The sequence below is a fragment of the Oenanthe melanoleuca genome, chromosome 3 (assembly GCF_029582105.1).
Source record: "Oenanthe melanoleuca isolate GR-GAL-2019-014 chromosome 3, OMel1.0, whole genome shotgun sequence".
NCBI classification, from domain to species: domain Eukaryota; kingdom Metazoa; phylum Chordata; class Aves; order Passeriformes; family Muscicapidae; genus Oenanthe; species Oenanthe melanoleuca.
Window position 1 is genome coordinate 64,774,470 of NC_079336.1, and position 14,666 is coordinate 64,789,135.

Below are 14,666 nucleotides of genomic sequence, written 5' to 3' on the forward strand. Positions count from 1 at the left end.
TGAGCATGAATCAAAGCCACAAGAACATAGATATGGGACAGCCACGTGTTGCCAGCAGTGTGAAGTGGGAGGGATAGAGTAAATTTCCAGTATTTGGATGCTAAATTTGCTACAGATCATCCTACAGCATTTAGCTGACAATTTTTCTTCTATTTACTTTTAGCTGAGACACACACTGCCAGTAAAAGTGCATAAATGGCAGTTTGCCCATTCATTCCGTGTGCTATATGTTTTCTAATATTTCTGGACAGTTCTTTTGAAGTGTATAGGTATTTAGCATTTTATGTTGATAGTGCATATATAATTAAAATTTTATTTGTGTTCCTGACTTCCCAGTATCTCAAAAGATTTTTTTTCTCTCAAAAGATTTTTTTTCTTTTGACAGCTATTAAGCTGCTATGATTTATTCTTGTCCATGTGACAGCTGTGACAGTCAAAAAGGTTACTGCCAGTTTGGAAATGTCAGTAGACATGTAGTGAAGTAAAAATTATTTTTTATATATTAAAAAACAAGGGTCAAAATATTTCCAAACTGAAGAACTTGCATCAAGGCATCAACTGTGTATGGACTAGTGTAGCCAAGAAGCTGTATAACTCTAAAGGTTTTGAACTCCAAATGTCATGTTTGTTTTTAGGCTTGCAAAAACACAAAAAACCCCCATCACAGCATGTGGCTGCTGTACTTTTCAGCCCTTACAGGTGTGAATTACATTTTGGTTGCATACATCAAGTTTTTCTTGTAGAGACCCTGAGTGAACAGAGTCTTTCAGAGCAAAGCCCACAGCTGAGTTAAACATTTGAAACAAAACTAATTAAAGAGGGATTGTGATGGGCCATTGGTTAACCCACAAAAAGTAACTGCAGAACTAAGCCAAGGAGAAGGCTGGTGCTCTTAGGGAAAGAAGAAAACATCTGGTAATTCCCTAAGTCAGTTTGTAAATGAAAGGAGTTACAAAACATTACAGGACAACCTAAGGATAATACCATGCATGGTGTGCAGCAGTGACTTGCCCCTGCTTGGCTTCCATTGACACAGAGTGCAAACAAGCTTTACACTGTTGGGCCAGCTTACACCCTGGGTGAGAGAATGTACTAAAAACTTTGAGGTGACCCACTGCTGTGTCAAGGTGTCTTGTGTTACATGTGAACATTAGAGCTCATGAACTCTGATTTTCTGTGCGTGTGTTCAGTGTGCCAGTCCACCACAGTAGCCCTAAACATCCCCTTTACTGTTCACACCTCCTGTTCTAAGTTGTGATACCACTGACTTGTTCCCCTTGTCCCCTTCCCTGAAAGATTTTTCATGCCTCCCTGGGTACCCTAGGAGAAAACATTCTTAGTGTAATGCAATAGACGTTTCAAACCTGTCTTGCTGTCCAAACCTTTTGAAATTTGGCAGAGGAAAAAAATTAATTGTGAGGTGGTGTCAGATGTGTTACTTATAAACTGAAGGAAAGGCAAAATAGGATGAGAGGATTCCCTATATTTAGCCTCACCCAGGAGAAAAAGTGCTTTTCTGTGAAACTAGTAACTCTGGTAAGGCACTTAGTTACATGTTTGCATGGCACAGACCTGGCTGGAGCTGGCAGGCTGCATGGGGTCAATGCTTGTTTTATTTGCTCATTAGCAGAGATCTTCTGCATTCTGTCCCAGAACTGCTGTAAGTTTTAGTCAGGAGGACTGACACTTTGTCAGGCAAATTTAAGCAGAGATAAATGTAAATGGAAAATGCTCCAAGCAATAATAAATCTGTGCCATTTTTTAAGACAACTGTATGAAAATACAGCTGAAATGATTCTTACAAGTGACATAGTGGAAAGCAGAGCGATATATAGCTGAAATTTTGTTTGTATGGGAATTTGCATACTACCTAATAGAAAGATTAGCCTGTGGGATATTAGGATAAGAGCAATTCTTATTTGAACCATCTGTATTTCAACTGTATAAATAGAATACTGGCTTACAGAAATTCATAATATAAAGACTAGACTATCAATAACATTTTAGATTTTTCAAACAGGAACATGACCAGAGTCATAATGTGGTAACTGAGGATAGCATCTTGACAGAGAGCCTGAAGGAATCAAACTGTCTGAATCTACCAGAAAATAAGGAAAAATTTAAATGTTACTTCTCTGCTGATTAATCTAGTGTTTCTTATATACAAGATTGCATTCCACCTGCTGATTTTTAGAAGTATTTGCATTTTTCTGATCATTAAGAGAAGCAAGCACTTCTTTTGAGCACTTTTATGTTGCTTTAGAGATCTCAGTTTTCTCCTAGAACAGAACTCATTCAAATGCCCCCTTTGTAGAATGGTGCAAGTACCATAAGGAGCAAATATTGAAGATTAATGGCCATCTCCCTTTATTGAGGCTACAAAATGAGCTGTGCATTCTAGGAGTTGTATGTTGTTTGAAGCCACAAAGAAATTAAGCTCCTAACTCCATCCCTGTTCTATCAAAACTCAGGGAAGCTATATTGGAAATTTTCATACAAAATAATTTTCATTTACAAGAGTAAAATGTTTTTAAAGAAAAGCTTGCCTAAGGGTAACAAATCTGTATTTCTTTGCAAAAAGAAGAGTATTGGTGCCATGCAGTGTAATTGAAAGATGTTGGAAACAGTCCATTCTCAGTTAATTTCTGACCTCCAGTAACTCACTTCCCCTCTGAGCTCAGTTCTGGTCCCGCCATATGTTGCTCACCAAGTCAGTCTACAAACATTTGAAGTTGTGTCGCTTAGTCAGGCATTGGTCTTGGATGAGATTTCTATGTTCTGTTGTAATGCAAACAACAAAAATATGATGGAGACTGTTCATTGCAAAATAGTCTTTTGTAGCATTGATTCTCCAGTGAGGAAGCAACGAAATGAGCTATTGTGTTTAAATACTGAACTTCCCCCATTCTTGTGTTGACTGTCCTCCTTCCCAACAGGCTGAGGGATGGTCACAAATGAAGACATTTGCTCAAGCCACCGCTTCCCTTCAGATTTAGTTTGTAGTTTCCCAAGGGCAGAAGTCTGCTGTTTCCTCCTGAATGAAATGCTGCCAAATGGGAGTTTAACAGCTGCCTTTGACATAGAAGAATAAAGTTAAATGTAGGCTGTTTTTACTTTCTGGACAAAATGTTCATATGCAAACAGAACTGACTTCCTCTTTGGGGCTCTTTATCTTGTGCTGAAAAGCTGAGAAACACTGAGAAGGAGACCAAGTATCTTTTCAAATAAGTTCACTCTTGCAGAGAGACATTTTTTAGATTCATAGGAGAATTATCAATAGTTTCCAAAGACCTTTCCTTGTATCCATTCCTTCCACCCCCTGACTGTAGCATTCTTCAAAACCAGGTTGTGAAGAAGAGAATCAGCCTTATGGACAGCTAGCAGAAATCTGGTTTTATTTTGTGGGTTTTTCCCTCCTCCCACTCCCCCTTTTTTTCCCTAGTGTTGCATATGCTGCCAGTACTGATGACTACCCAGACACTTCTGAGTAGGACATCTCACTCTGCTTGGGACAATTCACATGTGCTCACCAGGCAGACATTTGTCTGTGGTTGTTTCTAAAACCACAAGTTCCTGAAGCTGAAATAGCAACAAAAGTTAGGGCTTTTAATCACAATGATACAAAACCCCCCCTTTGTCCAGTTACCTGCTAGTATTTGATCAGTTTTGTGTTCCTAATCCCCTATGAAAGGCTTTGCTACATTACCACAGATACTATAGGATGACTTTGCTTTTACGTATCTTGCAGCTTTCATTCCTTCTCTTTATTTCACTTTTCCTGTTTTAAAATGATAAATGCTGAGACAATTGTTGAATCAAAATCTTTGCTACTGATAATTACAGGGTCATATGAAGTTGATAGTGGCTTTTTTTACTGTATTACCTGGCTAACATTTAGCCTGAAAAAGAACCCAAAACAACAAAACTTGCAGCATTGTTTCCTGCATTATTTTCTTCTAATTAGGGCCTTAGTAATTGCATCTATTATATGTGTGTGTGTTTTTTGGGAAGCACTGTATTTATCATGGACATAATCACAAAGTAAGGTTAGAAGGAACCACAGTGGCTGATCTGGTCCAACCTTCCTGCTCAAGGAGGGTCATACTAGAGCACATTTCACAGAATTGAGTCCAGACAATTCTTGAATGTCTCCAGCCAGGGATACTCCACTACCTCCCTGGGCAATCTGTTCCACTGCATGGTAATCTGCACAGTGAAGAAGCTCTTCCTCATATTTAGATGAAACTTCCCATGCATCAGTTTCTGTTGCCTCTTGCCTTATTGCTTGGCACCACTGAGAAGAGCCTGGCTCCATCCTCTTGGCACTCTCCCTTCAGAATATTTTAGGCATTGATGAGGTCCCTTCTCAGTCATCTCTTCTCGAGGCTGAACAGGCCCAGCTCCCTCAGCCTTTCCTTGTAAGAGAGAGCTTCCAGTCCCTTAATCATCTTCGTTTTACTGAGGATCCCAAACTGGTTACAGTACTCCAGATGTGCTTCACCAGGGCTCATTAGAAGGGCAGAACCCTCCCTCGACCTGCTGGCAATGCTTTTCCTAATCCATCCCAGGACACCATTGGCCTTCTTGGCCACAAGGGCACTGCTGGCTCTTGGACAGCTTGTTGTCCACCAGGACCCCCAGGTCCTTCTCCAGAGAGCTGCTTTCCAGCAGCTCAGCCCCCAGCCTGTGCTGGTGCTGGGGTTATTCCTCTCCAGGTGCAGGACCCTGCACATGCCCTGATTAAAGATCAGCCAGTGCTCCTCTGCCCATCTCTCCAACCTGCAGAGGTCCTTCCAAAGGGCTGCACAGCCTCTGGGGTATTGGCCCCTCCTCCCAGCTTTGTGTTGTCAGTGAACCTGCTGAGGAGACACCTGCCCCTTCACCTGAGTCATTGATGAACAAGGCAAACAACACTGGGCCCAGTGCTGGACCTTGGGACACACCACAAGGCCTCCAACTTGACCAAGTGCCTCTGGGTATGACCCTCTGGGATCTGCCATTCAGCCAGTTCTGAATCCACATCACTGCTCATCCAGCCCACACTGCCTGACTTTGCCTGTGTGGATGTTGTGAGACAGTGTTAAAGCCTCACTAAAGTTGGGGTAGACAATATCTGCTTCTCTCCCCTCATCTATGCAGGCAGAATCAGGTGGGTCAAGCAACTGGGAGCTGAATTAGTATAATGGAACATTCTTTCAACTAGCATAGACTGTCTCCACCAGTGTCTTCTACATATATCCATTGTGTTGATGATTTACTTTGTTTTTCAATACTTTAAGTTCATTGTTTTCAGGAACTGCCTTGATTAGGAAAACTTCCGAGTTCTGGCATTATTGGGGAAATGCTCTCCTGTTCTTCATCTCCCCTTTTCAAAAGACAAAGCAAGAGCTTGCACAGTAGAGTGTGGCTCCTGACACATCTAGCCTGCAGGAGGACCTTTCCTGGTTCTTTCAAAACTTCATGGTGTTCCCTGTAGGCAGTCTTGACTCTCTGGGGAAGAGATGTTGGTGCAAGAGAAAAGGATGGATCTGCTTTGTGGAAGGGAGAGAGAAGGATGGAGAGGAGGAAGGATCTAGGAATTTATTAAGTCTGAAAGAAATGTTTTCTCCCCCAACCATCTACTATTAGGGCTGTGATGCAACAAAATAGCTTTCTTTCAAATCACTATAGAGGGTTCTTAGAGGACAAGAATGGAAAAAATTCTGACTGTAAAATTTCTGTAATGGCATGAATTATTTGCATTTAAATAATTGCTGCCTTTTGTGTTTTGAGCAGTGGTTTAGAAAAGCACTGTGTTGTACATGGTACCTAGTGCTATAATGCAGATCTGAATAACTGAATCCTAGCTGCAGTATTGTGTTTTCTACATTTTTAAAAGTTTGGTCTGCCTAGCCTCCTGCATGTTTTGTTGTTGCAGCTGGCCTCGCTCCTGGCAATTTAGTAATGGGAATCTATTAATGATGGAATGATTTAATAAGACGCCCGTGTCTCTGCAACAGGAGATACAGTACAGTGTTCAGTTATTGCTAATGCTGTTGGGAGAAATAGTTTCCAAAGGATAGTTAAAAGAGAAAAGTTAGCATCAAATACCTCCCTTGCACAAAGATGCCTGATTAGTCTTTACTGAAGTCTTTATGAGAACATTCTACCATTAGAATCATGCCTAACTATTAATAAATTAAATAAATAGCATTTTTGGCTTCCTGGTAGAGAATTTGATATTTTCTGGCTTTCCCCATCTATTGCTAAAGCCAAGTTTTAGTTCTTTGAAAAGCTGTTGCCTGGCTTGTCTTCAAGGAGCACTTCTTGTGTCCCATCTTAAATGTGAGAACTAACCATGTACATTGTGTTCTTAAGTTGTTACACATATGATAGTTTTATACAGATTCTTTTTCTGATGAGGTCTAATATGAAAGTAAGGGGGGGACTAGAAAAAAAAAATTGGTAACAGGGCTTCTTGCATTCAGCCACACTCAAGTGATCTCTGAGGAGAGTTCTCATGTCTCTGACGTTTCCAGGGTGGAAACTGGAAGCAAGGGATATGGGTCAAATGTGGCCATCTTTGTACTGTACTGCATAATGGGACCTGATTTAATCTAGTCTGTAATGCCTGCCTTTTGCAGGTAGTTACAGAGAAATAATTGTCCAAGGGAAGCTCTTCAGCTGTTAATTAAATTAAATTTTTTCCAAAAGCTAAAAAATCTCTGAACTTGTTTATTATCTTCCAAGCCACTGGCTCTGACAATACTTGAGACTGTACTTCTGATGGTGTATGGTAGGTTTATAGTACTAAATCTTCTTCATGAATGTAGACTGTGATTAATCTGAATAGGTAGAGTCCCAAATTCCATGGTAAGACAGGTTTTGCAGGTTTGGATTTTTTGGTTGTGGTTTGGGTTTTTTAGTAGATAGGGGTGCTTTTGCTTGTTGTTGTGTTTTGCTATGTTTTGTTTTGTTTTAAGTATCCTGTGACTTTTGTTTCTGCATTCCCTCCAGACAGGCCTGGTAAAGAGATGATTGTATCATACCTGTATCAGGGAGTTGGATGCTTCTAGCAATGCTGATAATGCTGAGTGCTTTGTAGGTGCTAAAGCAAACAAATGGGTTTCACACCTCCTGAGCAGCTAACATAAAATATCACAGTGATCTATCTATTACATCCCTCTCTCTTTCTGTCCACTTGCAACCTTGAAATAAGCTGATCTTCAAAACAGGAATTCCCAGTCAGAATCTGCATCCTGAGCTGAGAAAGTGGTCATGACTTTGAAAACTAGAGGAAACATCAGTGGCCACTCAGCACAGATGGGCACTGGTGTTACCTCTGCCCTGCCTTTCAGACCATAACACCCATTTCTTCTCAGGGAGACTTCTCCAAAAATGATGACGTTGAATTCTGAAAGCAAATCCAGAGACAACTTCCCTAAGCACAAAGCTATAAGCTGTTTTGGGGGTTACATGACTGCCTGTCCTGCTCTGGAGCTGGATTACTTTCAAGAATGCATGAGTTATAGGGCCAGAAAGTCGGTATGCAAAAGGGAGCCTGCCTTGGTAGGTACTTTACATTACACAGTAATTGGATACAAAGAAGAAATAAAGCTAAGTAAGGGCAGACACATGATCCTGGGTCTTCCCTTCTAGCACAGTGATCTGATCTCTGCATGACAGAGCTGGATTTTGACACTCTTGCTTCCATGGCCAAGGATTTTTTACGCTCCTAGGCCTGATAGCCTAGCTCCAGCATGTTTGGTTTGATGAGTTTATGAGCTTATACTTGATGCTGAGAGAAAAGCTTGCCATGTGATCTGTAAACGCAGCCAGGCCTCATTGGGTGTCTTGTCTAAGGCTAAGTTATTCTCAGCTCACACACTGGAAAAAAGGCATGGGGGGAACTGGCAGCAGCTGGCAACAACGCTTGAAGAAGTTGAAAACTGTCCCAAAGGAGCTGCCACTATGGGGACCCCCAGTGCAGCAGGAATGGGGGGTCCAGGCTGGCATTGGTGCAAGTTGTAGGGGCATTGGTCTCTTGAGGCAGTTCTCACTTGCAAGGTCTCAGCCACATGCTGTTTCATTCTGTTCCATCTAAGTAGGGCAGAACTGCCCTGTCCTTGCCAAAAGCCAGATTCTCCTCCAATACGTTTTGTGTTTCTCCTCATCCCGCTCTGTCTGCAGACAGACAGCATTCACTGTCTTGCTTTGCATTCAAATTGAGTTTGCCAAAATGTTCTCTTTCTCTGGGAGTCCTGAAGTTTCTCTTCTCTTTGCATGTGAGTGCTGAAAATATATGTGTAGTCCTTGGCAAGGTGCTGGCACCGTGTGACCTTGTTTGCACCCTTACTTGCTTGAATAGGGGATTTGTGTGCCAGGGCTTAGAAAGGGGTGATTTGCAGGCTAGTAAGGGGTAACACTGTGATTAGAAATTCCACGATCTGACAGAATGCACATTTGACCTGCTAGTGTAGAATAGATTATTCCTCTATTATGTAGATATTTCAAGGTTCAAGTTTGATAAAGGATCAATGACAGAAATAAGTGGTGTCTACCTGTCTGTAGAAGTACTTGCACGTATTGCAGTGTTTGGTTTATAACTGTACAATAGTGGCTTTGATTAATAATGCTTTATTAGTTATAAACACAGACTTACTGAATAAATCCTACTTACTCTATTGAATGGCTCTCCATGCCTACATAAAACCATTTAAGCAATTAGAATACTGCTATAGTATTTCTCTATATTGTAGACTTTGAGTTGTTAGTTCTCTGTCAGCTTTCCTGAATTCCTGCATAGGATTTCTGCTTGACCACCACTCTTGACACAAAAAGGAAACATGTCCTTTCAAGCTGCATTTTAAGAGAAAGGGCAGGCGTGGTAACACAGGGTTTCATAGAATTGTAGAGTCATGAAAGTTGGAATAAACCTTAAAGATCATCCCAAGAAAAGAGAGGGGGGCTGGGGGGAAGGGTGTGTCTCTCCTTCTGACCTTTGCTGTCGTCTTCTATGCCAGGATGAGAGAAATGAGACTGGAGAGGCAGTATCCCTTGTGTTTCAAAAGAATAGAAGAGTATGCCTGAGAAATACAGCATAAGGCATCTTGTGGAGAGCTCACCTCTGTCTTTTTCTAGAAGGTTTTTCTAGAACACAAAGGTTTGTAAATCTGGTTTCTTTTCCTTCTCTTTCTATATAAAACACAAAGCATTGGGAATCAGTTGTTTTATCTACTACTGAAATGCAGCCATCAGTGCAGAATAACATGAGTGCAATTTAAAAGAAGCATGGAACACTATATTCAACTGAAACTAATTACCTGATTAGGTTTTGGCCTGGCTGTGTGGGTTGACATCCAGTGGACTTGGCGACAATACCTGCCAGCAAAGCCAAGTCTAGTCTTGCTTCGTTTAAAGACTCTGGACAAAACTTCTGGACTTGCATGCTGAATGCTAAGCAGTGTGAAAATAGGCCACTGATTTAAAGTACCCATGGCTACAGTTAGTATTCAGTGGGGAGATGGCATGGTTGCAGATGAATGAACTTTTTTGTGGTTTAGAAATACCGTTTCCATTTAAAGGTGGTTCTGTTTCAAGCATACACTGGTGAAATTTAACTCTGTGTCAGAACATCCTCTGTTTGCAGCTATACAATTAGCACTTTTGTTTCCTTTAGCACTTCAGGCTTCCCCTCTTAGAAACTTAGTCCAAATCTGACTTTGAGATCTTGTAGACTTGGAAAATAACCTTAAGCCATGTTATCTCACCTAGTCTGCTAGAGTAGTTTCTTTATCTCCACAGAAGTCAAACATGTTAGGTCTGCTTAATTAGGTGAGAAGCATTTGTTACTGCTATTGTTGTCTTCTTCTGCACCTTTACTGCAAACACTTTTTAAATATTTTTGTGTCTTGTTTGGAAAGTGACATCTTTTCCAGATGGGAGTACATATGCAACATCTGAAGTGCCTGTAGTGTTAGACATTATAATTATCATGTGATGGTAGTTTTTTTGTCTAGGCATCTCTCTAAAGGAAAAAAAATTAAAATCATTACTTGGAAGGATTTGAAGCTTTATTGTGAGGAGAGAGATAAGTCTTTCTTCTGTACACTATAAAAATGTCCACTAAGAATAAAGGTGAATAGAGCACTTCAGAAAGACTTGGAAGTGTTCTAGTCTCCAAATGGGAAGCTTCTGTGCACCCACTTCTGGCATTGAAGAGGCCCTCCTTTCTCCTTTCCCAGGGAGAGTGATATGAAATGAGCTGACAAATGAGCAGTTCACTAGTGAGCATTGACTTTATAAGGAAGTTGAGTACACTTAGTCTGATGTTCTGGAAGCACATTGAGACAGATTACTAAAATGAATTGGACAAGAGCTGGTAAGAGATGCTCCACAGAACATGAACACGTAATAGACAACCATAGGAAAAACATTTTTTGCCATCTGGCTGACTATTTTAACTTAGCAACAAGCTTGTGCTCTAACCTATTCCTTAAAATCTAAAATAAATATTGAATCCTCTCATGTTTACAAACCTTCTTAAACCATTTGCCCAAGAGGCCTTGCAGTTGTGAAGTCCTCAAAGTTGTGTTTAAGCATTTCCTCTTACTGCAAAAATAAATCCATCAAGGTTTTGGCCTCGTACAAAGACAACAAATACAAGCCTGTAAGTGCCCTAAGAGCCCTAAGAGACGTCAGAAGCAATTTAGAATAATAAAAATAGTTTTTTGGACACCCCTTGCTACTTCTGCGGGCAATGAGGCTGGGCTGGGACTTGGGGGTTGAAGAGACCTGGGCGTGCACTTTGTGTAACCTAGTATTCCCTTCTCCTCTCCCCTGCCATCCCCAAATCAGCTCTCACCATCTTGGCAAGAGTCTCCTGAGCCTTTGCTAGCCAGGAGGTTGCCCAGCTGTTTGGGCCAGGATTTCACAGAGCAGGAGGAAGGGTTTCTGGCTGAAGCTTCTGTAAAACCACCACTTCAGCTCTGAAAGCATTAGTGTCCCCGTGGGGGAAAATAGCAGTGGGAGAGTTTGGGGAGGGCTGAGGGGGGCAATGTGACCTTCCAAAGGGCCTGGCCTCTTCATGATAAGTAATCACCCGAGAATGGAGCTAATCTAGGAAAAGCGATGGGATTACAAAGGCGATAAGATCTCCACTTGTAAAAGCGTGCGTGAGGTACCAGCTGCATTCCTCCTGTGGTTCGAAGACACGCTCCCCCTAACGTGCCCTGTGTTGCCCTTGCAGGATGGGCTGGAGATTCGCCCTGTCCGTTCTCCTGATGGCGGCGCTGGTTCGAGCAGCGGACGGCAGGAAAAGCCGCCCCGCGGGTGCCATCCCGTCCCCGTACAAGGGCAGCAGCAGCAACCACTCGGAGCGCCGGCAGCAGCTGAACAAGGAGGTGCTGGCGTCCAGCCAGGAGGCCCTGGTGGTCACCGAGAGGAAGTACCTCAAGAGCGACTGGTGCAAGACGCAGCCGCTGCGGCAGACTGTGAGCGAGGAGGGCTGCATCAGCCGCACCGTCATCAACCGCTTCTGCTACGGGCAGTGCAACTCCTTCTACATCCCGCGGCACGTCCGCAGGGAGGAGGAGTCCTTCCAGTCCTGCGCCTTCTGCAAGCCGCACAAGGTCACCTCTTCCACCGTGCAGCTGGAGTGCCCCGAGCTGGACCCGCCCTTCCGACTCAAGAAAATCCAGAAGGTCAAGCAGTGCCGGTGCATGTCTGTGAATCTGAGCAGCTCGGGCAAACTGTGAGAACAGGCGCATAGCTGCTGCTTGGTGTTGCTTCCATCGGCTTTACTGCTGCCTCTCCTCTCCCACTGAGCAGACTGTCCGTTTTGTTGGTTTGTTTCTTCTTTTCCATTTTTTTTTTGGTGTTTTGTTTTCTTTCAGGAGGCATCTCTCCAGCAAGGAAAGACTCCTTGTCACTTGCCTGCTGGAATAATGCTTTTTAACCGGCTGTGTTAGGCACTTCACCATAAAGTTTCATTGTATTTTAAATATCATCTGGCAGTTGAATCTTCTGGAGTGGAGCAGGCTCACAGAAGTTGGGATTGATCATCCAAGTGACCAGTTGGCTGAATCCAGCATTAAATGTTTCCACTGTGTGGAGTAAAGCCCTCTGCCCTACACTCCAGTTCCCTCCACAAGCTGAGAACGCCTTCCCTGTGCTTTGATCTGGAGCTTGCTTCTCTCACTCAGAAACGCTGGGGTTCTGCCCAGGACTGGGGGATACAGATGAGGGAAAGTAACGAGGAGTAATGTGTGAAAAGCAAGCGAGACTCTGATGAGGCTCCTCTCCTTCAGACTTCAATTGTGCAATGACAAATGGCTCTGGGTTTGTTGTTTGAACGGCAGATCAGAAGCAAGGGGAAGAGGGTGAGGCGCTGGGTGAGCCACGGTGACCACAGAGCAGACTGAGGGTGGGTTCTGATGCTGTTGTGGTTAGAGTATATTGAACACATGGCCTCTGCAGCAGTGTTTATTTTGTAACCTAGCTATAGTAAACAGCTGTTTAAAGTATTATAGACCTAGCCATGTATGTTTTTCTTGTGGCAGAGTATGCCAGCGATTAAAATATGTTAAGAGTCTCAGTTGCTAGGTCGGCTGCCTGGCTTAAAATGGACATGGTTTTATTATGCTTTTGGTAGGTTTTTGTACGTTAGATACATGTGTGTGTTTCTTGCTCCAAAAAAGACAACATCTACTTATGACCTTATATTTATGCCTGCTCAAACCAGGGGAGGTGGAAGGGTAGTGGGAGAGATCACTTAGGGAGGTGATGTGTCCCCGAAGATATAAAAGCACTGTCACACAAAGGACAAAGTTCGGTCATTGCTGGACTGAATACAAAAGCTACATAAGTGTCATCAAGTTTTGGGAGTGGCGTCTTTCCCATGATTGGAAACCATGTTTAATGTGTTAGTGTTAAAGGACAAACGCCTCAGTCAGTGCTGCTGGAATAGGTCACTGGAATGGGAGAGAGTAAGTGGTAATTGCTACACTATTGGTGGTCCGCTCAGTTTTTGGGACCTGCACAATAAGTGTTGGTGAACACTTGCAGTTCATTTTAAATCATACTATGTTGTTATTCAGTTGGTGGAGTTTAACATGTCCTGTATACCCCATTTGTTACAGTTCTGATCTGTATTAGTCCCAGCTGCATCAAAATCCTGTGTCAAGCCAGCCCCTTCCCCCAAACCAAAGGCAGTCCTCCCGCAGATGTCTGAAGCTCACAAATTAAAGATGACACGCGGCTCCCTGAGCATGTCTCGCAGTTCAGCATCTGCAGCCGGAGCCGCTCCCCACCAGCCTTTCACATGCAGCACTTCAAGGGTTAAAGCGTTCAGCCCTGTCGCAGCCGGGGCTCCAGAGCCGCAGGTCTCCCCTCCGTGGCCCAGGGCTCCCTAAGAGGCTTTCAGGGCTGATCCCCACCCCAGCTCCAAGCGGTTTACCGGGGCTGGCGTGGGCAGGGTGAGGTTGGTGGGTCTGGCAGCCCTGTTACAGGAACAGGCGTCGCTTTTCTGCCGTGACCTTCCATCGTGTCAGAAGGGCACAGGGAACGCTCTAGGGGCTATTGCTGCTGCCCTGGGGCATCATGCCAGCCCTAGGGTGGGCACAGTTCAGACTAGCCTGGAGAGTGAGGGTGTGGTGGGGTGCAGAGGGGGAAGGTGGCAGTGTAGTCTAGTGTGACTCTGTGGATCTCAGTCTTCACTTGAAAGGAATGAACTGAAAGTCAGACATCCTGGACCAGAGAGAGAAAAGCACCCTAGTAAATTCACTTAAGAAAAACGTGCAAGAATCTTTACCTTTAAGCTATACCCTGCCTGGGTTTTTCACCAGTTTGCAATATGAATATGCTGCAGCTTAAAGCTCCTTTCTAGGGGCTGTGTTTATGTAAAAACTGAGTTGAGCTTGTAATGGTTAAAACTGTATTTAATTCTTGTTTTATAAATGAAAACAAAAAATGAAGAAATGCTTTAAGTATAATGTAATTATTTTATAGGTCAACTATTAAATTATAGATTAAATAATAAAGCTACTCTAGGGTTATATGGCATCCAGGTGTTTTGCTTCAATAGTTTGTGTCCAACTGCACTCTAACTGGTATATTCTCCAGCTTCCTTTTTACCCTCCCACATATAGGTGAATGATGGCTCACCCTGACAGGTTGGGAAAACCTGACTACTTCTTCCTTTGTTTCTCACTCACCTCAGAAGTACCTGGAAGGCAAGAGGGAAAATAAAATGCATTATTCTTAGATTCTGGAGTTGATTCTGAATGAACTTATTCTGGGTTTTTTGGTAAACTGATGAGGAAAGCTACACCACTGGCTGAAACACTGCCATCATTTGCCATAATAGAAGTGACAGACCTAAATAATTTAGTTTAAAATATATCCTTATGTAACAGGCACCAAACTGCTTATAAGGGAAAAAAAACAAAAAGCAATATTCTAAGATATAGGTGAGCTTTAGTGGTTGCTGTCAACTCTTGAATAGGTTCACCATATGGCAGTCCAAACACAGGGTAGTATTTTGGGGTTTGTGGTGGTTTTTTCCGTTACCAGCCCAGAGATGATGCAGTTTCTCAAGGGAAAATTTCTGTGTGGAAAGGGAGCTGTCACATTGATTGATGAGCCTCCATGTGGCCAGAAGAGATGCCTGTGATGGGTCTTGAAAGAAG

The 14,666-nt window shown here is 43.0% G+C and overlaps 1 protein-coding gene across 2 annotated transcripts in view; it reads left to right on the plus strand.

Annotated features, from left to right (window-relative positions):
- Window positions 1–14,040, plus strand: part of GREM2 (gremlin 2, DAN family BMP antagonist) — a 38,629-nt gene extending 24,589 nt beyond the window's left edge. Inside the window, exons 2-3 of one of the 2 annotated variants that reach the window (XM_056486930.1) lie at window positions 9,003–9,142; window positions 11,228–14,040. In XM_056486930.1, the coding sequence (XP_056342905.1) occupies window positions 11,229–11,735 (507 nt within the window). In that variant the 5' untranslated portion in view covers window positions 9,003–9,142; window position 11,228 and the 3' untranslated portion in view covers window positions 11,736–14,040. The remainder of the gene's footprint in view (window positions 1–9,002; window positions 9,143–11,227) is intronic. The other variant, XM_056486929.1, reaches the window with a different exon arrangement.
- The last annotated feature ends 626 nt before the right edge of the window (window positions 14,041–14,666 follow it).